Source organism: Dermacentor variabilis, unplaced genomic scaffold, assembly GCF_050947875.1.
Source record: "Dermacentor variabilis isolate Ectoservices unplaced genomic scaffold, ASM5094787v1 scaffold_12, whole genome shotgun sequence".
Classification (NCBI taxonomy): Eukaryota; Metazoa; Arthropoda; class Arachnida; order Ixodida; family Ixodidae; genus Dermacentor; species Dermacentor variabilis.
The window spans coordinates 30415219-30441696 of NW_027460280.1; the positions used below are offsets into that span (position 1 = coordinate 30415219).

At 44.9% G+C, this 26478-nt stretch overlaps 1 protein-coding gene across 5 annotated transcripts in view; it reads right to left on the bottom strand.

Moving 5' to 3' along the window:
* LOC142565968 (sushi, von Willebrand factor type A, EGF and pentraxin domain-containing protein 1-like) overlaps positions 1-26478 on the bottom strand; it is a 197628-nt gene that overhangs the window by 62231 nt on the left and 108919 nt on the right. For 3 of the 5 annotated variants that reach the window (XR_012824936.1, XM_075676605.1, XM_075676608.1), the window contains exons 10-28: positions 23646-23855; positions 18880-19089; positions 18602-18811; positions 18325-18534; positions 17901-18110; positions 17480-17689; positions 17059-17268; positions 16636-16845; positions 16215-16424; positions 15797-16006; positions 15530-15739; positions 15260-15469; positions 14939-15148; positions 14591-14800; positions 14216-14425; positions 13724-13933; positions 11012-11221; positions 7071-7313; positions 1868-2086 (exon numbers count right to left, since the gene is read on the bottom strand). Coding sequence is in view for 4 of the 5 variants with exons in the window: in XM_075676605.1 (XP_075532720.1) it covers positions 1868-2086; positions 7071-7313; positions 11012-11221; positions 13724-13933; positions 14216-14425; positions 14591-14800; positions 14939-15148; positions 15260-15469; positions 15530-15739; positions 15797-16006; positions 16215-16424; positions 16636-16845; positions 17059-17268; positions 17480-17689; positions 17901-18110; positions 18325-18534; positions 18602-18811; positions 18880-19089; positions 23646-23855 (4032 nt within the window). In the remaining variant the exon portion in view is untranslated. The remainder of the gene's footprint in view (positions 1-1867; positions 2087-7070; positions 7314-11011; positions 11222-13723; positions 13934-14215; positions 14426-14590; positions 14801-14938; positions 15149-15259; positions 15470-15529; positions 15740-15796; positions 16007-16214; positions 16425-16635; positions 16846-17058; positions 17269-17479; positions 17690-17900; positions 18111-18324; positions 18535-18601; positions 18812-18879; positions 19090-23645; positions 23856-26478) is intronic. The other 2 variants (XM_075676606.1, XM_075676607.1) reach the window with 2 other exon arrangements.

The following is a 26478-nucleotide window of genomic DNA, read 5'->3' on the forward strand; positions in this document are numbered from 1 at the left end:
CAGCCTAACACCATAGCCACTGAGCAACCACGGCGGGTAAGAACGGAATCATCGTCGCCTATCACCGCACATTCTTGCCCAGACGCAGCACCATACGCAACAGCTGCGTCACACTAGTGAGGGGCCTCGCATTCGTGATTAGGCGGCTTTGGCTGAAATTTCAGACCTGCATATCTCAGTACACATGCGCGTTACTAAAATTGTACAAAATGGAATAACCGCCAAAGCGCACAGTCTCTGAGTTTTCAATACAAACATACATGCTAACTGCAGTAAATGAAAAGTTAATTATCGAATTTAGTTAAATACTGACATTACGACGACAATTATCCTCACCGTTTACGACCGCTTGGCCGTATAACCTCGCGTCTGTGTACTCTTCGCATATTTTCTTAAAAACACAGAAAATCTAACTTTGAACACCCTGTGTGTGTGTGTGTGTGTGCGTATATGTGTATATATATATATATATATATATATATATATATATATATATATATATATGCACGCACACACACACACACACACACACAGACAAGACGAAGGGTGTCGCGCAAGACCCAAAGGTATGGCATTCAAATATATATATATATATATACAGCGCGATATGTTCGATAGTTTCCAAAATGCAAACCTCCCTGGGCCGATGGTGATACCGGCGTAATGTTTAAGTCGAGTGTACTGAGGAAAGAACTGTATTGAAAAAAAAAATAAATACCACGAGTTTGCTTAACTCGAAGGAGAACTTTCACTTCAAATCACTTTCTGGTTCCGATGTATTCTCAGCAATACCTGCGCCATTGCCGTCGACATATTCCCAACGCCACCTATTCATCTCAGTCCAAATCTTTGCCGTAAAAACCCTACAACAGGCATTGCTTGAACATTTTGCTATGGAAACTTACCAGAGTTGATGAATTAGAAAAAATATATTATGGTGTCTCACATGCCATAACAGTGATGTCGGCACGTCGTAGTGGAGGACTTCGGATTTATTTTGGCCATCCGGATTGAAGAAAAAAAGTGAGTGCAAGAAAGGTTCACATCATGGGTGATGCCCGCTACTCCTCTCTAAAGCAAACAATACTTACCAAAAACTGCATGGCTATAATAGTCGCACACACAAAAAGATATACTACATCAACACAACAGGTAAATATCGGTGCGAAAGCGCAAACGCAGGACTTACATCGACGTCAGAATCGATAGAACGTGTAACGAGGTGTAACATCCCGGGGTCCTTTAGGGCGCACCGAGCTCTAGGAAAGTGAGCGTATTTTGCTTTTAGCGCCCATCGAAATGCGGCTGTCGCCATCGAACCCTCGACTAACTCGGCATGCAGAGCCACGCCACAGCCACCAAGCTGTGCCGCGTCGTGTGAGTGGAGTTGATTGCCAGCGCAGTTGATCGCTTAGTGATAGCGGTTCATGTGGGCTATCTTTGCGTCGTAGCAATTGACTTGAATACTTTAAACCAGCAAACCGTGTAATGAGGGAAGCCGTCATGGAGAGCGTCTCGATGATTTTCCCCATTACGTGCGTTTGCGCACGAACGGCGCACACAAGACGATATGAGAGAAGGAAAATGACTCAGCGCCGGGTCTTCTCTGTCGTCCTGCTTGCCATATTAGAGTTGCGTACTACACCGGTCGTTACGCTACGCCAACTAGCCCATCAGTCTGTTCTTTTGAATTTTCATCAAATGAAGAACCTCGAGATATTAGGAAACCTTCCCGCTCAGAGATTCTTCCGCGCCGCTTTATTATTACTTTTTGTTTCATTTAGTCACCCACGAATACGGCTGCCGCCCACACGAGCGGCGGCGTAGCCAGGAGGGCAGATGCAATAGAGAGGACTGGTTCACGTACTCTGGCACAGATGGAAGTCGTCGTTGCTCCAGGAGCCGTTGGGCAAGCACTCCTTCAGGGCCGAGTCGACCTTGCTCTGGGGGATGACGTAGCCGTGCAGCTGACAGATGTACTCGCACACGTCGCCCACTGGGTGCAGGTGACCCTCGGTGACGTTGCGGTCGGCAGAGCAGGACACCCGGCTGTACGGGTCGCTTTGCAGCGGCGGGCACCCGGAGGCTGCATTGGCCAAGTATCGCGAATACTGCCGAGTTCAGGCGGCAGTGTATACACACGTAGCGTCGCAAAGGGTTTTTGACCTTTGTACTGAGGGATCAGGAGGTTCTTTTTTCTTTCTTTAGGTATTACAGGAGCTTCACGTCACTCGGCTTGCTTCAGAGTGAGAAAGTTTAAAAAAAATGCGATTGGTTTTGGCTTTCATGCGGAAGAAAGAAAGCAGCAGACTTGTGCGAGCTTGCAGAATTAGAACCCTATTTCGAACGAAGCTGTTTCTTTTCGAGTAGTTGCAATAAGAATTTCAATAGCCTGCAATTGAATCGCATATTTTGAAACACTGCCAATATATGACTGGTCCGTTTAAAACTTTGCCTGCATATAACGATTTCGAGCACTTAAGAAATTTTTGCAATGACAGTATTACTTCATGCACACACATTTTACTTCGCCAGAGCATTGGCCAAATATAGCACTTGCCACACGAATGGGTATGTGACCTGTCGTGTGTTAAGTACTATATCGGTCAAACGGGACATTGCTTTAATGATCGCTTGAAGGAAAACTGGGCAGCGGGGTCAGTGCTTTAGGCGTTGGTGGCCGCCTGGCTGAGCATCGCCGTTGGTGCTCGTGCACTCGCGAGATTAGGAGGCGCCAGAGACAGGCTGGTAGAAAATTGGAAGCGCCTTACGTAAAAGAAAAAGCCCGTCGCTGGCTCTCACCACAAGAATGTTCGTAGCTGCAAAATAACCTGCGTGTGGGCTTGTTCAGATAGCTTGTGCGTTAAAGTCAGTGAAAGCAAGAAAAAGGGACAAAAAAAAAGATGGAAAGGAAGAAAATTGAATTTCGCTTCTTTGCGTCGGGGCTCTGCGCATCTCGTGAATTGTATACGTTTCATCGCAATAAAGATTCAGTTGAAGTCTAGCGTCGGGTCCTGTGTGCATCTTGATCTGTTCCCAAGTCTTTCTTGCGCTAGTGAAATATGTCTTAAGTACGAAGTGCACACCAACCATTCCCTACTTGTTTCTCTATAAAGTGGAAGCTTGGGCGAGTTGGTGATTCAATATCGACATGTCTGCATAGCGCTAAAGACAAGGACAGATGAAAGGACACAACACGGGCGCTGACTTCAACTAAGCTTTATTTGTGAAATCGGCAGAACTATATACTTTAGGCATGCGCAAAAAAAAAAACATTTACGTGATGTCACACATCTCACGAGACCTTATCGCGTCACAGCCAGCATGCGCAGTGGGTGTGGTTTACATGATTCCCCAGACTTGCGGAAAGAAATACGTCGGCCAAACGGGCAGATGCCTAAAATGAGAGATTGAAAGAGCATTTTTATAATGTTCACACAGCCGTTAAAGGACATCTCATTCACTGCAGAGACTGTCCTTGTGTCCCTGAATGTGAAAAATGCGTTGTAATCTCCAGACACCGCGAACAGCTTACCCGTTAAATCATAGAGGCTGACAAGATACAGCGGTTGGGTGAACTTTGCATCAGCATGCCGTTCATCGCCCTCACCAAAAACTAAATCGAGTATCTGGCTGTGATGCGATAGGGTTTCATGAGACGTGTGACATCATGCAAAAGCTTCTTTCTTCCTCATATCGAAAGCATATAGTTCTGGCGATTTCACAAATAAAGCTTAGTTGAAGTCAGCGCCTGTGTTGTGTCCTATCTACTGCCCTCGTCTTTTGCGCTGTGCAGACGATATTTCTTTAAGTGTAAAAAAGGTGCCATTTAATTTGTCGACGTCACCGGGCTTACCTAGGATAACCAAATACCAAAGAAACTATGGTTCAATATTTACTTGTGACGCCCCCAATGAGGCCAGAAGGGTTAAAATTCCACGCCACGTCGCCACTTAAAATTTCCATTTTTAACAAATACAAACTTGGTCTAACGTATAATTATCTCGAGGCATTGGGAAACATAGCTTACAACGGCCGCGTGACACTTGCAAACACGTGCTTAAGAAACTTTTAAAGCGTCAGCACAGTGGTGGGCCGATCCTGGAGATAGTAAAGACTACAGGTCATATGGGTGTGTGTCACTGGATATGTGCCATCGTCGTCACGCCACCGTCGTATGACATCGCCGTCGCAATGGCGACGTCACGTCGCCATTGTCGTTATAGCTCCTTCGCCGTTCCATCGTCGTCATTGATCGGGAGCGAAAACGCCTAGCAAACAGCACAGCTAACGCTTAAACATTTGCGTTACACACGCGTAACCGTCCTGGTAACCTCGCACACAAATGGTTTACAATGGTTAGTCGCTTTTGCTAAGTTCGGTGTTGATGACAGTTCTATTCATACCAGGGCTGTGTGCTAATTTTGCGCCATTTGTAAACGCCATAACGTTCTGGCGCGCTTGATTACCTGAACCATTTCTCCCGCCGTAATTAACTCAAACGCCTCGAACTTCGCCTACACATGACCCATTACGTGCCCGTTATTTTCCTTAAATATAAACTTGCTATAATGTAGGGTGACCTCGGGTCACTGGGAAACCATGTAAAATGGCTATATAACGTTTTCAAGCACTTGCTAAAGATATATTTAAGAAAGACTGAATTTTATGCACAAACATTCCACTTGCCATGCAAATTTGCCATAGCGTTCCCACCGTGTTCGCTAGATTCGAAGTCAATGGCATTTGTAGTTATGATAGGGTTGCGGGCTAAATTTTGCACCGCTCGTAAAACGAAGACCTAACGCTCCGGAGTACTTGCATGCGTAATTTATTGCAAGGGCCGCAATGAACCAACACACCTTGAACTTTGCCTACGCGTTACCCATAACGTACGCGTCCCTTGTTTTCGCAAAATAAGTATAAACAAGGTGCTTTGTTTAGATTACCGAGCGGCCCGGGCAAACCAACTGCTAACCTCGTGTAACGCTTAAAAATAAGGGGGGAAACAAGGATTCAGTAATAATTTGCATTGCTTCTAAATAGCTATAAAAATGGGAAATTTTTGCCACACATGTTTGGTTTTTACCAGTGGTATCCTTTTTCGTCTGTGTTCCTTTTTTCCTCATTTGGTATGTTTTCTGCTTAGATGTATTCTTCATAACCAATCCCCTCAACTGTTTCGTTCCTGAGGGTAAAATAAATGAAATAAATGAAATAATATTACGTTTACATTCCAAAAATTTTTACAGAATCCGAACTTTGTGTAGTGGATAGTTGTTTTAGGACTCTGGAAAACAGTGCCTATATTGCCAGAATGACAGTCTGGAACAGTTGAATAAGTAAGTTGAATAAGTAACTTTCTATAAAGGCTGCAATTAACCTACACAGAGTAAACAATTCGATTTCGTCACTCACAAAAAGCTTCCCACTTCGACAAAGTATAAATAAGGAGCCTCGCATAGTTCACCGACGAGACCAGGAAAACCAACTACACGCCTTTAGGACGCATGGAAATTAGGAGAAGACGAGTAATTCAGTAATTATTCTTAAAGCACACAGCCTGCACACTTCGAACTTTCGGCCCACGTCACCTATATAGAGGCCCCTATTTCCCCTAAATATGAAATAGCTGCTGTTTTCGATCCGCTCAGAGAATCGGCAAAACTTTGTAAACGGTAAACTTTGTAAATAGGCCGGAAAAGAGGGTTTAGCAAGTTTCTTTTCTCCCCTAAAGAACAAACACTTCAAATTTGTCAGCATATTGCCCCTAACATTCCGCCTAAAATATTCCTAAAAATATGAGCATCGTTAGTGATTTGGTTTTTTCAGAAAACCGTTAAAACAGGCATATAACGTGTTTTAACGTCTCTAGCTAGTCGAATTAACTGCTTTGCTGTAAAAAAAAAAATCATCCGCAGTATTCGAACGCGCTTGGCCATAGAATTCCCGAAAACATAGTGCCACTAACTTCACCATGATTTTTCTACATGTTGCGCAATAATATCTAAAATAGCGCCGTATATACCAGTTACACCAGTTAGACCACCCACCACCACCACCAGATATACACCAGTTAGAGTGGCCGGCAATGGAAAGCACTAGGACAACGGAAGCATTTAGGACTCAATGTAAGCAGAAGCCGACGGAAGGTTGGGTCGAAAGAAAGCAGGTGTATCAACACGTAGAGCGGAGACTCATGAGGCGAACGCATCTGCAAGCTAACCTTAATAACATAGCTGGGAATTTAAGCCTACTGAGCCAGTGAAAATTGCGCTGCAGCGCTGAATCCCGTTGAGTCAGTAGCGTGTCTTCTTTTTTTTAATGCGACACCATTAGGAGCGTCAGAGTGGAAGAAAGTAGGTGTGTGAAGCCGGTCACGTGGTGTGCATATATATATATATATATATAGTTACCCTAACCCGAAAAGTTAATGTAGACGTAATGCTTGTGGCAAAAAGGATGTTTCACATCCTCCGTCAAGGCCATAAGTGGTGCCGTTAGCTAACACTCTCAGGGTTAGTTATAGTAGATAAACATAAATACTCCAGAAAGTGGACGAGAAAATGGCGCCATGGTAGCTCAACTGGTAAGAGCATCGCACGCGTTATGCGAAGACGAGGGTTCGTATCCCACCTGCGGCCGGCTTTTTCATCACTTTCATTTCTATTTATTTATTATTTAGTTCCATGGAAGAACTGCAGATAATTTTCCCAATGCTGTTCTTGGTGTCGTTGTTTGTTGGCGCTTTAGCATATGACTAACAAAAATCGGGCCCTCTCAGTTTCCTTTCTTCTTGTTCGTATATACACGTTTTCAACTGAGTCTGCTCCGGATTACCCAGTTGCACTTAACTCCTCGAAGGGGCCGTGGGTGCGTTGAGTGAGGTATTGAACACATTGCAATGTGGGTTGAACGCGCGGTTTAAATCATGGATCCAGGACCCGAAGGAGGTGCGGCGTAATGCTCATTTCTCTCACGTTCAACGATAAATCGCCATTGATTGTTTTTCTTTAGATGCGCGTCACGTTGTCACAAAATCATACAAACATACGACATAATGGGCTCACCAAGTGCAGTAACATTGTACGTGCACGAAGATGTAGACTGAAGCTCGGTGTCGACGGCGTCGCAAACGATGACGTGCGTACCATAGGTGGTCACGTGCGTGGCGGTACAACGAACGGCGGCATTGGTGCCGTTGAATGCTTTGAATGTTGGTGCTTCGAGGGTGACTGGAAACGACACGTTGCGTCCATCCACGACCACCACTTCGTCTTTGCAGCCTTGAGATAGCTGGGGATCTCGAAGCTCTGCAACGAATGAGGCCGCAAAAGCAGATTTTTGCATGCATGGACCCGCAAACGTCACACTAGCGCGCCTTCCAGAGAAATTGATGCGTAAAGATGACTTTTGTTTTGGTAATTGTTTGTTATGAAAGACAATGACCCTGTTATGCACCACTTAAGGCATTAATTATGCGAACCAACGAATCGACTGATCAGGGGCTTTACACCACTAACAAAGCTTAGGGCAATAAAAGCTCCTTTGACAGTACTTCATTCCATGACAAAAGCTCAAGAACGCACATTTTGTTTTCATTGTGCTACACTGCGGACGCCTCAAGAAACGCCATCATTGCCGTCTGTACTGCCAACGCACCAATTACATAAGTATAGGAATATTCAACTGCAAAATCATGATTATCTATCTATCTATCTATCTATCTATCTATCTATCTATCTATCTATCTATCTATCTATCTATCTATCTATCTATCTATCTATCTATCTATGTATCTATGTATGTATCTATGTATGTATCTATGTATCTATGTATCTATGTATGTATCTATGTATCTATGTATGTATCTATGTATCTATGTATGTATCTATGTATGTATGTATGTATGTATGTATGTATGTATGTATGTATGTATGTATGTATGTATGTATGTATGTATGTATGTATGTATGTATGTATGTATGTATGTATGTATGTATGTATGTATGTATGTATGTATGTATGTATGTATGTATGTATGTATGTATGCGTGTGCGCGCGCGTGTGCGTCAACATACATGCTACTTGCTTCATGACTTTATTAAAGCCCCTACATAGGTACTTACAAAGTGTTAAGATAGAAGGATTTATAATGCCAGGACAAAGGCTGGTATAAGCAGATTCCATGGTCACGCCGACTATAGTAAGACGTGATGTCTTGAGCACAGCCAACATTCCTGCCCCGATCTGAATAGAGCTACAGACTAAAGCTACCCTTCCCCATTTGAAAGGTCACATTTTTCTCAACTGCTGCGACCGTGTACTTAAACCCATCTTTGATAGGTGTGCAGTCATCTCGACGACAGGGCACATAATTGTTGTGGAAATCGTACGTGCGGCCATGGTGTGCAATTGTTGCCCACCTTAGTGTGACTGCTTTGGGAAAGAACTCCATGTGGAAAATAATAAGTTAAAGAAAACCCAATTGCGGGATTTAACGTGCCAAGGCAGAAAACACGGTCTGCGAGGGACGGGGGAGTGGGTTGCGCCGCTAAAATGCCGACCAGCTGGGGCTCTTTAACTAGTGCCGTATGCATGTACCTGAACTGGTAGCGGAACTTAACTAGTTTCTTAAAGGTATTGGGACCTGTCAGCAAAATTAGTCATACAAAAGATGGCATAATTAAAGACCCCTACAGCATATACTTCGAACCAACCGATGCGGCGGAAATATGTGCTATATTTAACTCATTAAGAAATAAAGCACAGGATATCGATGACATTCAGATTGTTCCGATTAAAGACGTGATTAAAATATTAGCTCTAGTTTCGGCCTGCATATATATCCCATCATTATCTACAGGCTGTTTCCCAAAACCTAGGCAAATAGCTAAGGCTAGTATGCATATTAAAACGGGCAACAAGAACGACATGGCCAACTATAGGCCGATTTCTCTATTGCCTATTTTTTCTAAATGCTTGCAGAAAGTAATGTATAAATGAGTACTGAAGTTTTGCATGAAGTTTCAGCTTAGTCCGTCGCAGTAGGGTTCTAACCAAACAGGTCCACAGAAACTGCTCTGTTAAAGCAAAAATAAATAACTCAAGAGGCCTTCCAAATCAAAGAAGTACTTATTGGTGTATTTTCAAATTATTCAAAGGCGTTCGGCCGTATCAACCACCAATTACTGCTGGAAAAATTTGATTTATATCGCATTTGCGGAATCGCAGTTCTTCTAAAAACTTACCTACAATATCGTTGTCAGTATATAGCAGTAGGAAAGCGCATTTCTACTCGCCAACACATCAGCACAGGAGTATCAAAGGAAGCATTCTGGGACCATTGCTATTCATTTCATATGCTAATTATATATTTATTAGTGACAAGCCGAATTATATTCTCTAAGCAGATGACACAAGCTTCCTATTTAAGAACAACAGTATGTAGTCCCCCATCTCACTTAACAAAACAATGGAAAAATTCAGTTCATGGAGAACAGCGAACTGTTTGTTGATAAATTCCAAAGAAATAAAGGCTGAGATGTAGCATGTGCGTCAGAGCTCATTATCACTGCAACCCATGATAACGTTCGAAAATTCAATGCAGAAGTGGTAGGCATGCTAAAAACACTAGGAGTACTCTAACAAGAACATGAGTTCAGATCCTCATTTGAGTTCTGTTACGTCTTACTTAACTAAATGCGTTCGCATAGCAACAATGTTTCGCTCATACCGTCCTGTATCAGTAAAAATAATTATCTATAAAACGTTGTTCTTATCACATCTAAACTATTGCTTCTTGGCTAGGGGAAATACCACACATTCTAATATTAACAAGCTAGTAGTACAAAAGAAAGCAGTACGTTATATTGCCAATGTAGATTATAATGATCAAACTGAGGAGCTTTTTTCGGCAGTTTAAGATTATGCCAGAGTCCAAACTTTACAAACAATGCTTATGCATTAAGTATAAAGCACCTGTATATAATTGCGAGCGTAGCTTTTTTTAAATATATCATCTCTGAAAGCGAGCGCCGAAACTATATCTATTCTGTAACAAAGAATCCGGGTTGCTTTTGTTTTGTAGCAATAAATATGGACTACGAACGTTACGTCATATACTTGCATTGCTGCTGAACAAGCTAATCTGTTGAAATATTTTGGTTGAATTATGCAGCATACACAGTACTCGAGAACATTTCTTGGTGTAACTAAATTTTTTGACGCTACTATGTAATTATGCTGGACCTGTGTTTACTGTGAAGCTGTTCCTTTAGCATTACACTGTTCGAAGAAATGAAGCTCTTTTTAGAATTAGCTCTGTTGTATTTTACTTGTGTTCCTGATGTAATCTTCGTTGTATACCATGTATATACAGAGCTCGGGCACTCTGGAGGGAAAAAAAATTCACTTTTCGCCCGAGCGCGCCCACGTAATGATGCAAATAAGCAGAACTGGAAGCCGGGACCTCGTATTCAGCAACCGAACGTCATAGCTACTGAACCGCAGCGCGCTGATAAAGAGATCAATGAGCATATCATGTCATATGCATGGTGTGCCTGTGCATATATGCATGTGTACAGTATGTTAGTATGTAGGCTTTGTCTACTGAGAAAACGAGTGTGTTTGAACACAGTGATAGTCTGGGGGAGTTGGTGGTTTTAATTCCTATCGTCTTTTAGCATCTAAGTATAGACGAGAGAATGCACGTGCCTCATCGTGCCTCATCTTTCTCTTTTATGCCTTAGTTCACATATAACCATGAACCACTGATACGCCAAACTTCTAAGCTGGCGTTACATGTCTTTATGTGGACATGGTGACTAGATCTAGACCACAGCCAATAGAGAGCGCAAAGAGACCCCCCTCAGGTGAAGAATGTCAGGTATGGATTTTCACCATAAAAGACAATATTGTTTAAATCAACGAAATTAACACGTTACTTGGGCGCATACATATAGCGCGCATATTCAGGCAAACGCTCCTTGTTCATGATAAGAGCACTCACTGAGACACTGCAGGATGCCGGTCTCGTTCCACGTTCCATCGTCAAGGCAGGTAATATCGCCCAGACCGAGTTGGCTTTGCGGGATTACAAATCCATTATCACATATATGCTGGCAGGTTGTCCCGGCCGGCCAATTGCCAACTAAATTGGCACTTTCAGAGCAGTGAAGGACGGAGTTCTGTACAACCTGTGGGCTCTCACAACCAGTTTCTGTAAGGAACAGAAGCTTTATTGAAACGAATCCGCGGAAAGTATAATGTGAATAATGCTTCCAATGTAGTGTGGAGGCTCTGCTCGTGCCGAACTCAAGTAGTACGTTTCCATATAAGCATTGTGCTTGTCTGGGCCCCATGACAAACACTGGGCATGCAGTTTTAATTCGTAATTTTTGTAGTGACGGTCCTGACGATGCCAAAGCACACATGATAACGCCAATATCAGACTAGTTAAACTTGATTTCCTCCAACAATTTATGTCGCACACCGACTGCCAACACGATATGCCGCACAACGGATGCATACAAGGCAATCATTCCAGTGTATTTGGCAAAGAGGTATATAGGAACGCCGACTACTACAGCCTCTTTCATATAGAATAAGACACACAAATATTGCCTTAACGGGACTACCAGTGACACTAGCGGACCTGCCTGCCAGTTGACCTTGAGGTATGTCATACTTTGTCGGACGCCCTTCTCTCTGGCTCTCATTGCCGCAGACTTTCCAATTAAAAGGGATGCTGCAAACCAGGGTTCGTGGTATCCGTACTAGTATTTAATTATGATGTACAAAAGCTAGAAAATTGTGTAGGAAGCAAACGAAATCTACTATCTAAGCATCAATTCTTCAAGCAAAGTCTTAAGCTGGGGCCAGGGAGCATGCAATTGACACCTGGCCTACTGGGGCACGGACATGATCTACCTCCAATACAGCTCTTACATGTGCTTATGAGTGACACCTTCAAGAGGCTCGAGCTGCGCCTGGCGACATGCCACCTTGCAATGAGAAGTTTCAGCTAAGTGAACGAAACTCGGAATAATTCGTTGTGGGGCTAGTTAGTTCATAACTGTATGTTGCAACTCAACCGAAACTACGTAGTAGAAACGAGTAAGCAGGGCTACGACAAGCGGGACAACAGAATTTGCCTGTTTACTGACTTCTACCTCAGCCCTCGTCATTAACTTCGTGCTCCTTCATTCTACGCGATGAAAGGGGATGTTCCCATCGCTTTGAAGCTCATTTCGTCACTCGACCAGTAAAATACTAAACAATGATTACTTGCGTTGCCATCTACACATATTTCTTATTTCTGAAGTTGATTAACTCTTGTTTACAAGCGCAAATTGTTAATTTGTTTCATTCAGCTTGAGGCCGTTCTATAGAAACCCGTTTAGAGGCTCGCAAAATAAGGCAGCAGGGTTCCTTCGCTTGGGCGTTTTAGCCAAGTGGAATAGTACTAGCACAGTTTCAGCAAATTGACGTGCGCTTCTGATCCGCTTTCGTGCGACCACCGCAGTCATAGTGGCAGGTGATTAGAAAAATCAATTCCGCGGTTTGATGTGCCGAAACCACAATCTGATTATGAGGGACGACGTAGTGGGAAGCTCAGGATTGATTTTGACCACTTGCGTTTTTTTCTACAATGCGCCCTGTACGCACGGTACACGAGCGTTTTTGGATACCGCCTCCATCAGAATGCGGCTGCCACGGCCGACCTCGCGGCCTCGCGCTCAGCAGCGCAGCGCCATATGCCACCGCGGCTGGATAGCGGTCGGTGACCCATTCAGCTCGAACATAATATTGTTTTGAACTGAGCCACCGCTAAACCGTTCTTTTTGAGCTATGGCGATGACTGTACTCAACTCTTGCAATACGCGTTATGAGTGTTGCCCCTCATATATTGCAGTACACACAGAGTCCCACCGTTTCTGTGCTCTAATCTGTGCGACTGTAACACGAACACGTCTACACATGTTTGCGTATTGCAATATATTGACACGTGTGCTTGTATATCTTTTTCGGGTGACCGCTTTTCACCGTCTAACATATGTTATCCCTCAGCGCGGGACGCGCTCTCATGCATCGGAAGTTTCTGGAATGTTATCGATGGTTTTGTTGTCACCGAAGCTTGTGTAACCTGATTGCATGTGCGACGCGAATCGCGTAGAACTTTCTGGCACCAGCGATTACTCTGGAGCCTCCGATGGCCCATGTATAAAAGCCGATGCACTTGACCGACAGGCGAGATTTCGACGATCGACGATTTTGTCCGCCGCTATCGTTGTGCTTTAAGTGTAGCTTGTTCTTGTGGGCACAGGTTCGTCCAATAAAAGAGTTTCGTCATTCACAGTTTTGCTGCCTTCTTCACCGTCCCTACTACGGGACAATATAAAAGGAACAACACCCATGTTGAGAACAGGCATGAGTTGAACATACAGACGCCGCCAGGGCTCAAAAGAACAGTTTAGGCAGGAGGCCAGCCTCCAGAGAAAAAAAAAATTTGCCGGAGATAAGAAATACAGCTTACTAGACTGTGCTATAGAGTGCAATTTTTAGGCACACGCCAGCCTTATAATGTGTCTAACAATCATAATAAGCTGTAATTCGTGAGACATGACGGACGAAGCAGTAGAAAGATGCACAATTCATTATACGGCTCCCATGCACTTTTTACAAAACATTTGCATACGCCTTTGACGCCAGACATGCTTACTTAGGCATAGCAATTCCTCCTTCTGATTCCAAGAACCGTCTTCAGAACAAACGAATTGGTTGTGTGGCTCTAGGTCCAGAGGAACGGCGAATCCTTCATTACACACGTATGAACACACCGTACCAAATGGCCGTTTTCCTAAAGCATTAAAATTGGAGGAGCAGTTTAAGGCTGAGTGCGGCACCTTTCCTGGTTCTTCGCAGCCAGTCTCTGTAAGAAAAAAAAAGCAGCGTGTTTACGAATAAAGAAGCTAAAATGTTATGGAATGGATTGCTTCTCTTCCAGGAACGAGTGCACGTATACGAAAAGCGTGAGAAGGGAGGCTTCATGTAAAGGAAGGGGATTCTGAACATCCTTCACTGGTGGGAAATTTTAACAGTTATATTTAGGGTTTTATAGAACATTTTAAGTTGCCTGACAGTAGACTGCGTGAGGCTCGTAGTTATGTTTATGTGTAGATTTCATATTTCAAATATACTTTGTTACACTTACCCCGACAGTGAAGACCTTCCGTTTGATTCCAGGTGCCGTCATCAAGGCAAATAAATAAATTAAGATGAACTTCGTGGCGAGAAACTGCATATCCTTCGTCACATACATGTGAGCACTCGGTTCCCACGGGCCACCGTCCGAATGTATTAGCAGTTCCTGAACAGTTCACCATAGAAAACTGGACAGTAGAAGGATACTCACAGCCGGTTTCTGGTGAAGAGAAAGGTTAGAGCAGAAAAGCGCCTCGATTTTGAGCGTAAGATGTGACAAATTTAAAGGAACATGTCGAAACAGAGTCACTAAATTAACTAAATGTCATAGCATCGCAGCTGCGTTAATAGTAAGGAACTGCGATCCTTTTGCAAGAATACGTACTTTTGCAGCGCAGTTCTTCCGTTTGGTTCCACGTGCCGTCGTCGTGACACGCAATGCGGCTGAAAGGAAGTTGGTTCTTCGCGAGACCATATCCTTCTTTGCAATCATATGAGCATATCGCGCCTGTGGGCCATCTCCCTAAACTGTTGGCCTCCGCCGTGCAGCTGAGTACGGAGTCTTGCACTTGCGTCGGACTTTTACAGCCTGCTTCTGTGGAAGGACAAAAGTCAGATACATTGGTCTTTAATCGCACATTGACTGCCCACTGTGAAAGCTGCGCCACCTAGATTTTTGTGTGAGACATTTCACAGCCATTCCGCTAGAAATGTTGCATAGAAGTGAACTCGCCTTCGCAGAGCAACTGATCTGTCAAGCTCCACGTGCCATCCTCGCGACAGATGAATGAGTTAAGCCCATCTTGTATTTTCGGAACGGCGTATCCTTTGTTGCAATTATACCGACACAGCGTTCCGACAGGCCACTTTCCATCTTCGCTGGTGCCGTTGGAACACTCCAAGACAGAATTGGACACTTTGGGCGGGCTATCACAAGTAACTCCTGCAATGTTGTGTCAGGCTTGTTAAAACGCACCCACAAAGAGGAAGGTGCCAGAACTAAAAATATATACACTGAATGTGTTTAGCATTGACGGTTTGCCTGTGTACTCACTGTGGCATTCTAAATGGGTCTCGTGGTCCCACGTACCGTCCCCTTGGCAAACAAACTGGTTAAAGGACTGCTGGTTCGATGGAAGTGTAAATCCCTTGGAGCAAACAACTTTGCAAATCGTGCCAGTTGGCCGATTGCCGAGATTGTTGGCTTCGTTTGAACACTCAAATGAAGAGTTGGGTGTCAGATCCAGATTCACGCATCCGCTCTCTAAAACGCAATGCGTATCAGATTACACATTTTTCGAGCAAATTTGTCATAGTCACTCACTGATGCAATCTAACTGAGCTGTCTGGTTCCACACGCCGCCCTCCTGGCAAACAAACTGGCTAGAGGATTGATGGATTAACGGAAGCGTGAATCCTTCGTTGCAGCGTACTTCGCAGATCGTGCCGGTTGGCCGATTTCCCAGGTGGTTGGCGTTATTTGAGCATTTCAATGAAGATTTAGGTACCGGATCCGGGGGTGCGCATCCACTCTCTAAAATGCAATGCACATTATATTACGTGGTCCCAAAACTTTATCAAGGTTACTCACCGCGGCATTCCAACTGCGTTGTCTGATTCCACGTTCCATCTTCCAGACAAACAAAGAGGTTCAGAGACTGCAGGTTCAGTGGAAGTGAAAGGCCCTCGTTGCACACTACATTGCAGATGCTGCCTGTAGGCCACTTTCCAAGGTCTTCGCCATCTTTTGAACATTCCAGCGAGGCGCCAGGCACCGGGTCTGGTCTAGCGCATCCACTGTCTAAAATGTGATGTGTAAAAAAATCGGTATCAGGACATTGAATGAGTCGAAATGGAGAATAAATTGACGTTTCGAAAGTGCTAGGTACGTTGCTTGCTCACTGTGTGGTGAGCAAGAACATTTATCAGTTTAAACAGGCAATATAAAGCGTAACAGTTGTCAAACATTTACCGCCGTTTAGCGGCAGTATACTTGACGTTGCACTCACTGCGACATTCTAGCTGTGCTGTCTGATTCCACGTGCCATCTTTTTGGCACACAAAATTGTTAAGAGGCTGGAGGCTCGACGGAAGTGCAAGTCCATCGGCACACACAACTTGGCAGGCCGTGCCTGTAGGCCACTGACCGAATTGGTCAACTTCTGCAGAGCAGTCCAGCGAAGAGTCCGGTACTGGATTCGGACCCGGGCATCCGTTATCTGAGACATAAACGTAGCAATGAACACAATACAGTGGTCATAGATTACTTCAGAAGGAAGAATGAAGCGACTTGTCGGGACAGTGGAGTATTCCTTGTCCAATGCTAACCGGGCTAGCACAAGTCCTTTAGAAAGGCAGGATATGGCGTACTGATCGCGAGTTACAACCGATGCTTGACATTCGTAGCAGCAGATTGGCGGCTGTACTCACTGCGGCATTCTAGCTGTGTCGTCTGGTTCCACGAGCCGTCTTCTTGGCACACAAAATTGTTAAGAGGCTGGAGGCTCGACGGAAGTGCAAGTCCATCGGCACACACAACTCGGCAGGCCGTGCCTGTAGGCCACTGACCGAATTGGTCAACTTCTGCAGAGCAGTCCAGCGAAGAGTCCGGTACTGGATTCGGACCCGGGCATCCGTTATCTGAGACATAAATGTAGAAATGAACACAATACAGTGGTCATAGATTACTTGAAAAGGAAGAATGAAGCGACTTGTCGGGACAGTGGAGTATTCCTTGTTCAATGCTAACCGGGCTAGCACAAGTCCTTTAGAAAGGCAGGATATGGCGTACTGATCGCGAGTTACAACCGATGCTTGACATTCGTAGCAGCAGATTGGCGGCTGTATACTCACTGCGGCATTCTAGCTCTGTCGTCTGGTTCCACGAGCCGTCTTCTTGGCACACAAAATTGTTAAGAGGCTGGAGGCTCGACGGAAGTGCAAGTCCATCGGCACACACAACTCGGCAGGCCGTGCCTGTAGGCCACTGACCGAATTGGTCAACTTCTGCAGAGCAGTCCAGCGAAGAGTCCGGTACTGGATTCGGACCCGGGCATCCGTTATCTGAGACATAAACGTAGCAATGAACACAATACAGTGGTCATAGATTACTTCAGAAGGAAGAATGAAGCGACTTGTCGGGACAGTGGAGTATTCCTTGTCCAATGCTAACCGGGCTAGCACAAGTCCTTTAGAAAGGCAGGATATGGCGTACTGATCGCGAGTTACAACCGATGCTTGACATTCGTAGCAGCAGATTGGCGGCTGTACTCACTGCGGCATTCTAGCTGTGTCGTCTGGTTCCACGAGCCGTCTTCTTGGCACACAAAATTGTTAAGAGGCTGGAGGCTCGACGGAAGTGCAAGTCCATCGGCACACACAACTCGGCAGGCCGTGCCTGTAGGCCACTGACCGAATTGGTCAACTTCTGCAGAGCAGTCCAGCGAAGAGTCCGGTACTGGATTCGGACCCGGGCATCCGTTATCTGAGACATAAATGTAGAAATGAACACAATACAGTGGTCATAGATTACTTGAAAAGGAAGAATGAAGCGACTTGTCGGGACAGTGGAGTATTCCTTGTCCAATGCTAACCGCGCTAACACAAGTCATTTAGAAAGGCAGGATATGGCGTACTGATCGTGAGTTACAACCGATGCTTGACATTCGTAGCAGCAGATGGGCAGCTGTACTCACTGCGGCATTCTAGCTGTGTCGTCTGGTTCCACGAGCCGTCTTCTTGGCACACAAAATAGTTGAGAGGCTGGAGGCTCGACGGAAGTGCAAGTCCATCGGCACACACAACTTGGCAGGCCGTGCCTGTAGGCCACTGGCCGAATTGGTCAACGTCTGGAGAGCAGTCCAGCGAAGAGTTCGGCACTGGACTCGGACTCGGGCATCCGTTATCTGAGACAGAAACGTAGAAATGAACACCATACAGCGGTTAGAGATTACTTAAAAAGGAAGAATGAAGCGACTTGTCGGGACATTGGAGTTTTCCTTGATCAATGCTAACCGGGCTAGCAGAAGTCGTCATTTAAAAAGGTATGATATGGCGTACCGATCCCGAGTTACAACCGATGCTTGACATTCCTAGCAGCAGATGGGCCGCTGTACTCACTGCGGCATTCTAGCTGTGTCGTCTGGTTCCACGTGCCGTCTTCTTGGCACACAAATTGATTAAGGGATTGCAGGCTCGATGGCAGCGAAAGTCCGTCGGCGCACACTACCTTGCAGATCGTGCCTGTAGGGTGCTTGCCGAAACTGTTGGCGGCCATAGAGCATTCCAGCGAGGAACCAGGCACTGGTTTTGAACTTGCACAACCGATACCTAAGATGCAATGTGTTTAGGTCAAATAAGATGAAAGCAGCAAGGTAACGTATTGGACACTACTTACTGCTGCATTCCAGCTGTGTAGTCTGGTTCCAAGTACCGTCTTCTTGGCAAACGAACTGGTTAAGAGCCTGCATGTCCGGCGGAAGACCAAGACCCATGTTACACACAATTTTACACAACGTGCCTGTCGGGTGGTGGCCAAGGTGGTTAGCGTCGTCTGAACATTCCAGCGAAGAGTCAGGCACCAGATCAGGACTTGAGCATCCGCTTTCTAAATAAATAGATAAGCGTACTGGATTAGAGAAAACGTGTCGCTAAAAACAAGGCTCCGCTACTCACTGTGGCACTCAAACTCTGCTGTCTGGTTCCATGTGCCGTCCTCTTCACAAATGATCTCATTAACGTGTTTCTGATTTGGTGAAAGTGTAAACCCTTCTTTACATGCGACCTTGCAAATCGTTCCTGTAGGCCTGTTTCCGAGGTGATTGACTTGTTTTGAACAGTCGAGCAAAGAGTTGGGCAGAATGACAGGGCTGGCACAACCAATCTCTGAAAAAAAAACATGTTTCATAAGCTTTAGGATGTGTTAACGATGCAAGCAATACGCAGAGGCTTTGTACATTCACCGTATACTTTATGAACCCGTTAGGACAAATTTGTAGTTTCTCAAAAAAATTGCCACAATTTACACCCTCGCACTGTTTGCCTTTTTTTTTGTCATTAGCGCCTAATAAAGATGACTAAAATTACATGGGTAGCGTTTGTCGCTAATAAATTATATGAAATAATAATGCTTCACAGCTTTGCTTGACGTTTTTTCTCACCTACGCATAGACAGAATAAATCAGTGTTTTAATTCTGATTGGGCTCACAGCAGAAGAAGCCGCCTCTCGCTCTCTCCTTCTCGCTCTCTGACACACACCCACACACCTACTGCACGTAAAATACAGCTCCAACGTAACCCCGAAACTTAGGCAGACATGCAGCGTCTGCAGGCATCCCAATGGAGACAGTGTTCTTGCAGGCAAAGGCCTCCACCATGCGCTTCTATTTTGAAACACTCGCGCGCCTTGCCCGAAGACGTCAAAACAGCTGCTCATTAAAATCTCACACGAACCACGGGACACGTCGCCACAAGGCCAATATGAAGCTGCCGTTGTTGCAAGCAGAGAGGTCGGCTGCCCTGTGTTGCACACTCAGAAAATTCAATTAATGTGGAGTCAAACAAATACAAATGAGCATGCCACCATGCGGTGCGCTAGAATGCGAGTTATAATGTTCGGGATTGAGACCATCACCTTTAAACTCGTTAAGCTTTAAGATAAAAAGTACTTCAGGGGCAAATTCTTAAAGAAACATGCGGCTACTACATTCCTATGACTTCCAGAGCATCAAGGGCTACATCCTTCGCAGATGTATGCAAATCCGAGAAACCGATACATCAATATCAACGAAGCTGTATGCGAGAGTTGAGACACCCTTCGGGAGTCTTCGAGGCTTGGGGCGCGCCACCACCATAATCTACCCGAGAATTTGCGAATGCTTCCCTATATTATGTGCGATTTCTTCGCTGTACCCGAGTGTTTTTAAATAATTCACAGTATTTGAGCTTATTACTTCTATACTCTCCGCCATACCCTGTGCGTACGATATGCCTCTTCGATGCACAGCCACAAGTTGCTGCTGCCGCATGAAAACCATCGTGGAACTACCCTACGCAGTTTGGTTGCGAAACTCCGTCGTTATGCGTTCGTTGTCTTTCTACGGAGGCACTACAATAATTTCGTGCCTAACTTTGATCGCTGCTGCAATACAGGCGTGCAATACAGCAGAACACATACAGACGGAGGAGTGAAATTTACTGATGAAAAGTTGCACATCCTGTTGTGACTCCTACTTACCAGCGCTAACAACGCCTGGAGAGGCGGTAAGATAATCGAAAATGCGTTCCCTGTCATCAGATTCATTCGAGTGCATTGCAAGCCACATTGGAATAACGGTTAACGAAGCTTAGGACAGAATGAACACTGCGAAGCATACTTCCGATCAACTTACAGGTATACAATTTACTCCATCCTTTTCCAAAGCCGCACATAAAGGATTTAAAGGGACACTAAAGGAAAATATTAAGTCAACATAGACTGTTAAAATACCCCTCCATAAACCTCCCAGCGCTTGTTTCGTGCCAAGACAAGACCTAGTTTAAGAGAAAACCGCGTCTGAAGGCTCCGCATACTTTTAGCGCCATTCAAATCACTTGCCCTCGAGCTGGGGACTGCAAATCGTGTCCTGTATTTACTTCATTTTCTCGAACACAAAAACTTTGGTCACGGTAATATTGAAGCGTTAGACGTTCTGGAGCATTAATCTATTTAACTGGACTTATTATTCGCCCTTAGTGTCCCTTTAAGCGTCAATTAAAGAAGACCTCGAGGTTCGATGACCGGACACAATTGTTTCTTTTGTATAAGACCCTTTGCTACGATTCCCAGCAAACCTTAAGCTAGAACGGGCTCTAACACACTCTTGTATCATCTATGTTTTGAGGCGGTGTACAGACGTCGCTTGATATATATGATGCGGAAAAGCCTAGAGACTGCGTACATCGTGGCACCCCGGATGCTTCTATAGAATGCAACGTCATTGAATGCCCGCAATATGACGAACATGGAGAGAAACTTTAGTATGGTTTGGACGTATTAACTGTAAGGAAGCTGCTCGGACCTTGGTTCTGCCCCTATAAGCAAGAGAAACGGTTGAAGCCTAGAGCGATTTCCTTGTGGGCCGTGACGCGTCACCGGTTCCTTGTGACAGCGCTATTTTCCGGGCGTGATTTTTATCACGTGGTAACGTCACGATGACTTTCTCGTGTCTTGAGTGTTTGCGTATAATGTTTTTTTTCTTTCATCTTATTTTAATACAATGGTAACTTTTCTGCGTTATGCGCTTTATGCGATTCGCTGACAGAGCTATTTCGGCATGAGTAAAGACTACTCAAGCTTGTCATAGGTCCTGCGACGACTTATTACGCGCGATGTGTATATATATTTCCAACTCTATGTCAAGCGAATAGTATGTAAAGTGTTTTCCTTCAGACTGAATGAGTGCGAAAGCTTTTGATTATTTCTATTATTTATACTTATATTGTTCTTTCATTTAGCGTTTATTTGTTTTTTGCTGCGGTCTGAGACGACGGGCTTTTCAGTAGCCAACCTTTCTACACTGTCACAGTTAATAGACGTGAAACAAACATCGCAATGCCCAGATAGCTATACAAAATATTCACAATTCACACTTTATAATTATTACTCAGTGCACTTGTCGCGATTGCGAAGCACAAGAAATTTATTTCAACATTTTGGCCGGGGACTGACGTTGAACTAGCTGGTTATTAATCTACAGGCACGACCACTCTATGGACGAGGGCGAAGTGAGGGGATATAAAAAAGTCGACAGGCAGCGCTGATTGACAAGTGGTTTATTTTTGCGACCGAAAAACATTTAACTGCGTTAGAAAGCTTCGTACAAGGCATCAAAAAGAGAATCACAGGGTGCTCCCGGCCGAAGCGCGTGGTCCCAATTTTGCAGAACAAGTGTGCCATTTACATGCTAGTTAATGAAGCAGATGGCGTAATAACACATATGCTTTCAATTTTGTTTTTCGGCAGCCTTCGATGAGTCCCCGAGTCAGCGTGCCGTCGTATTATGTGGCTTGACTTCATTCTTGTCCTTAGCGCTGTTACCACCTGAAAGCGGCCTTCTAAACGAATGCGAAACTACCGTGTCCACATTATTCCCGCTTAGAAACGCTTATCGCAATTGCAGTAAACAGGACGCGTCAACGAAAAGAATTCCGAAGTCTCTTCGCTCTCTGTCACACACATCATGGTCTCACAGCGTCCTGTTCTGCTCGCCAATTCCTCCGCTCTTTGCGTGTTCCAGCAAAGACACAATTGCGGCTGTAGCGCGGATGCAGCCAGTGACAGAAAAGATGATGAAAGGAACAGTCTGAACACGAAAAAAGCATAGCACAAGCAAACGACAAAGGAATGCGCTTCTGATGAACAGCGACTGTCAAGTTTTTTCGTCGAGCTGAGTGTCGCTCCACTCCCGTCCCCCGCATCATGATCAGGCTACCATACACTTTTTTTTTTCTCCGCTAGGATTGGTAGAACACTTCTGGGATAGCGGACTCTTCGGTGGATTATCCTCTCAGGTTCAGATAATCTAGTAAACTAGTATAAAACTGTTTTTCGATGTTTCTGAGTGAGCTGTTACTGCTGATATCACAAGAAGCCAACAAACACTGACGCCAAGGACAACATAGGGGAAATTACTTGTGCTTAATAAATGAAATAAAGAAACGATAAATTAATGGAAATTAAAGTGGATGAAAAAACAACTTGCCGCAGGTGGGAACCGAACCCACAACCTTCGCATTGTGGGTTCGGTTCCCACCTGCGGCAAGTTGTTTTTTCATCCACTTTAATTTCCATTAATTTATCGTTTCTTTATTTCATTTATTAAGCACAAGTAATTTCCCCTATGTTGTCCTTGGTGTCAGTGTTTGTTGGCTTCTTGTGATGTGACTAATAAAAATCGGGACCCTCGGTTAACCCCCTCTCTCCTCGTTTGTTACTGCTGAGTTTTACGAACACCTGTGCTGCTGCTGCAACTTGAAGTGTTTCAAACGACTCGCCTGTTGCCATGTACGACATCCAGACAGTAAGTGAGAGAGGCATAAAGGCGACATGCTTCGACCTGCACCACTAATGTGTTGCAGGCACGACAACCAGACAATCGTCACTGTGAGGAGTCAAGATATTGAAATCTCTAGGGCGGGTTGCGAATTTCGAATATCCAGACATTCCAATGTCTCACCAGCGATGGGTTTGAGGTTAAAAGTAAATTAATGTAGGCAGCAGCTCTTCCGTTGAAATAGGTTAATTACAGCGGCGAGGATATTTCGCTAGTACCGAGAAACTCCACACCTATAGGAGTCACTGGCTCATGCGTGCTCAATGAAAAGGAAGCGAAAAAAAAAGTTATTCACCTGTCTGCGCCGCACGGCTGTTTTGATTGAATAAAAAAAAGCGTAAACTCACTGACACAATGCGGCTGATCTTCCTGGTGCCACTTTCCGTTGGCTAGGCAAGTGACTTGGGCCAATGGAAGTTGACTCGGCAAGACGTCGTATCCCTTGTCGCACACGTGCCTGCAGATCGTGCCGACGGGTCGCCTGCCCAGGGTGTTGGCATCGGCTGAGCATTCAAGTGCGGAGTTCGGCACCGGCGATGGGTCCTCGCATCCGCTCTCTGCAGTGGCACGTGTAAATGCGCTCGTGCTGTGCACCGAGAACTGTTATTGCGACACGTGACACCATTTCGTGCAATACAATGGCTAAAGAGAAGGCAAATAAAACAATAAAAATGAAAGGCAGCTTGAGTATGGCAACCTGTACGCGACAAGAGGCGAGGAAGGCCTGAGGTGAGGTCAACACCCTGTGCAGCGGACTTGCGTTCGTCAGTTTCCAAACATCTCTGTCGCGTCCTAGAAGGGAGGACAAGTCGGTGCAAGACCTCAAGAATTACGGCGCTGTTTGCGTCCGGTTTCCACTGTCTCGGTTGCATTTCTGTGCTGCTGATCTGAGCGTACGGCATGCCAGAACTAGCCATTTTCTCCCGAATAATCTGCCAGAAAGTAATGACCTCACTGACTATACCTTAAATAAAGAAAATGGCACAGACTCTGCAGCACCGAGTGAAATACTGCCCTAAGCAGCGCCAATGGCATACAATCCTGCTTCACATGACCTATACCAAACGATTGTATACGATCAACTGAAATACTCGCTGAAACAATGCTCAAGACTGGTCTTCACTTGAACGCCACTGTGCAATGCCCAGAGTCTGCTGTCACTTAGGCGTCTGCAAGCGAGCGATTAGGTAGCGACTCGGAATATCGGTGACGGAGAAATTTGATAGTATTCGGCGTGTCAGATACACGAGTCAAAAGAAACATCGACATAGACGTACACCTATACAGTGCGGGAGAGAAGTCATGAGTTGGCATATTCCGGTGCATTCCGATGTTTTAAAGTAATGCGACGAGCAAGTAGTCGAAGTTGCAGGGCATGATCAAGAGAGGCACACGCAAACGCTGGAGTTGTTCGTGGACGCAAGGCGCTGCTTCATCGGCTCTTTCGTTGACGATGATGCACCAGTGAACCGGCAACCACTGAAATTTGATACTGTTCCACTTTTACACCGTCTTGTCGCGACATTATCGTATTTGAGATACCATCTGTTCATGAAGGCCGTGAAGTAGGGCCGCCTTCGAATCACTGAATATGGCCTTCGACGGGTCACATAAATGCAGCGTCAGAAAATATGAAACGCCTTCTTTCATTCTGTCAATTAAAACTGAAAAGGACGGTTAAATGAACAACATGTCTGTATGGATCGATGGATGGATGTTATGAGCGTCCCCTTTGGAACGGAGCGGTGGGTTGCGCCACCAAGCTCTTGCTGTTATACTGCCTGTTGTCCTACCTAGGTTAAAGAAAAGAAAGAAAAAAGCCCTGTGAACTCCCACAACCAAATTTGCTGATCCCCTTTTGCGAACTTTGCTTTTGTATGTCTCTGTTTTTTGTCGTTTCCCTACTTTTCTTCCACCAATCCTCCATTCGCATCTTACTACTTGCATTTCACGAGCGTCGTCAAGCGGAGCGTGCCGAAGAGCATAAGCAAACTTCAGAGTCGGCTTATAATCCTGCCTGGTCTACCTCGATGCGACGCAACATTATTGCCCCGCTTGCGGTTGGCCGCCGCTTTTACTAACCCATTCTCTTTCCGTATATATATATATATATATATATATATATATATATATATATATATATATATATATATATATATATATATATATCGGCATGACTGACAGTGCGCCGTAGCACCTTTGTGACTGCGGCTGCGGCGAAGCCACACAATATATCTTATTTGTATATGTCTACTTATTTCCTTGTAAATCGATCAGTACCTTTAAGCAAGTGTTTCTCTACCATGTTTTCTAGGAGTACTGATCGAACTTTCTAGCACCGTTGTAATCTTTCTTGTGCTCATTAAATTTTGGACGTTCATTATACTAAACTGCGTACGCGCGTGCATGCGTGAGAGAGAGAGAGAGAAAGAGAGAGTGGAAAGGCAGGGAGACTAACCATATCCTAATGTAATGTGCGAAGGGCCCGTAGGGTAAATAAAAGAAAAAATGAACAAATATTCTGATTAACTGCTTCTTTTAAAAATGAGAAGTTGCTTTAACGCGACTGGACGACAGATCACTGAAGAAGAAAAAAAAATAACATGACTATGACCCCGACCGTCATTCACGCTTCAGGTCATAAAAGCACTGCTGGACTTCTTGGACTACTGAGTTCTGCGACCGCCTTTGATTCCTAGGTGAACACTTGGGCACGGGCGCGCGCGCATCACTTGTTCTCTCTTTTTCATTTTCACTTTCCTTTTTTGTTCGCTTCCCTCTCACCCAGTGCAGGATAGCAAACTACGTGCAACCTAGTTAACCTCCCTGCCTCTCTCTCTTTCGAAAGCGCAACATGCAGCAAGTATTGCGATGGCCCCGGCTTTTGGTCAGGTGATTCCGGCTTCAACGGAAGAATACTGCGAGTTTGTACTTGCCAGCTACGGGATAGGTCGGCGACACGTACATCTACACACCCTAGAGCACAGCGCCGTAAATTTCTGAGGTTGGCTAATTATCTTCTGCAAGCCCAGTTTGAAGGCGCTCGTGAATTAGAAGTCATAAAATACTATAAATACAAAATACAAGCCATAAAATTAGCACTGTTGAAGTGGGTGGAGAAAAATTATACAAGGTGTTTCAGCGAACACTTCCAAAAATTTTTTTAAGTTGCCTGTGGCA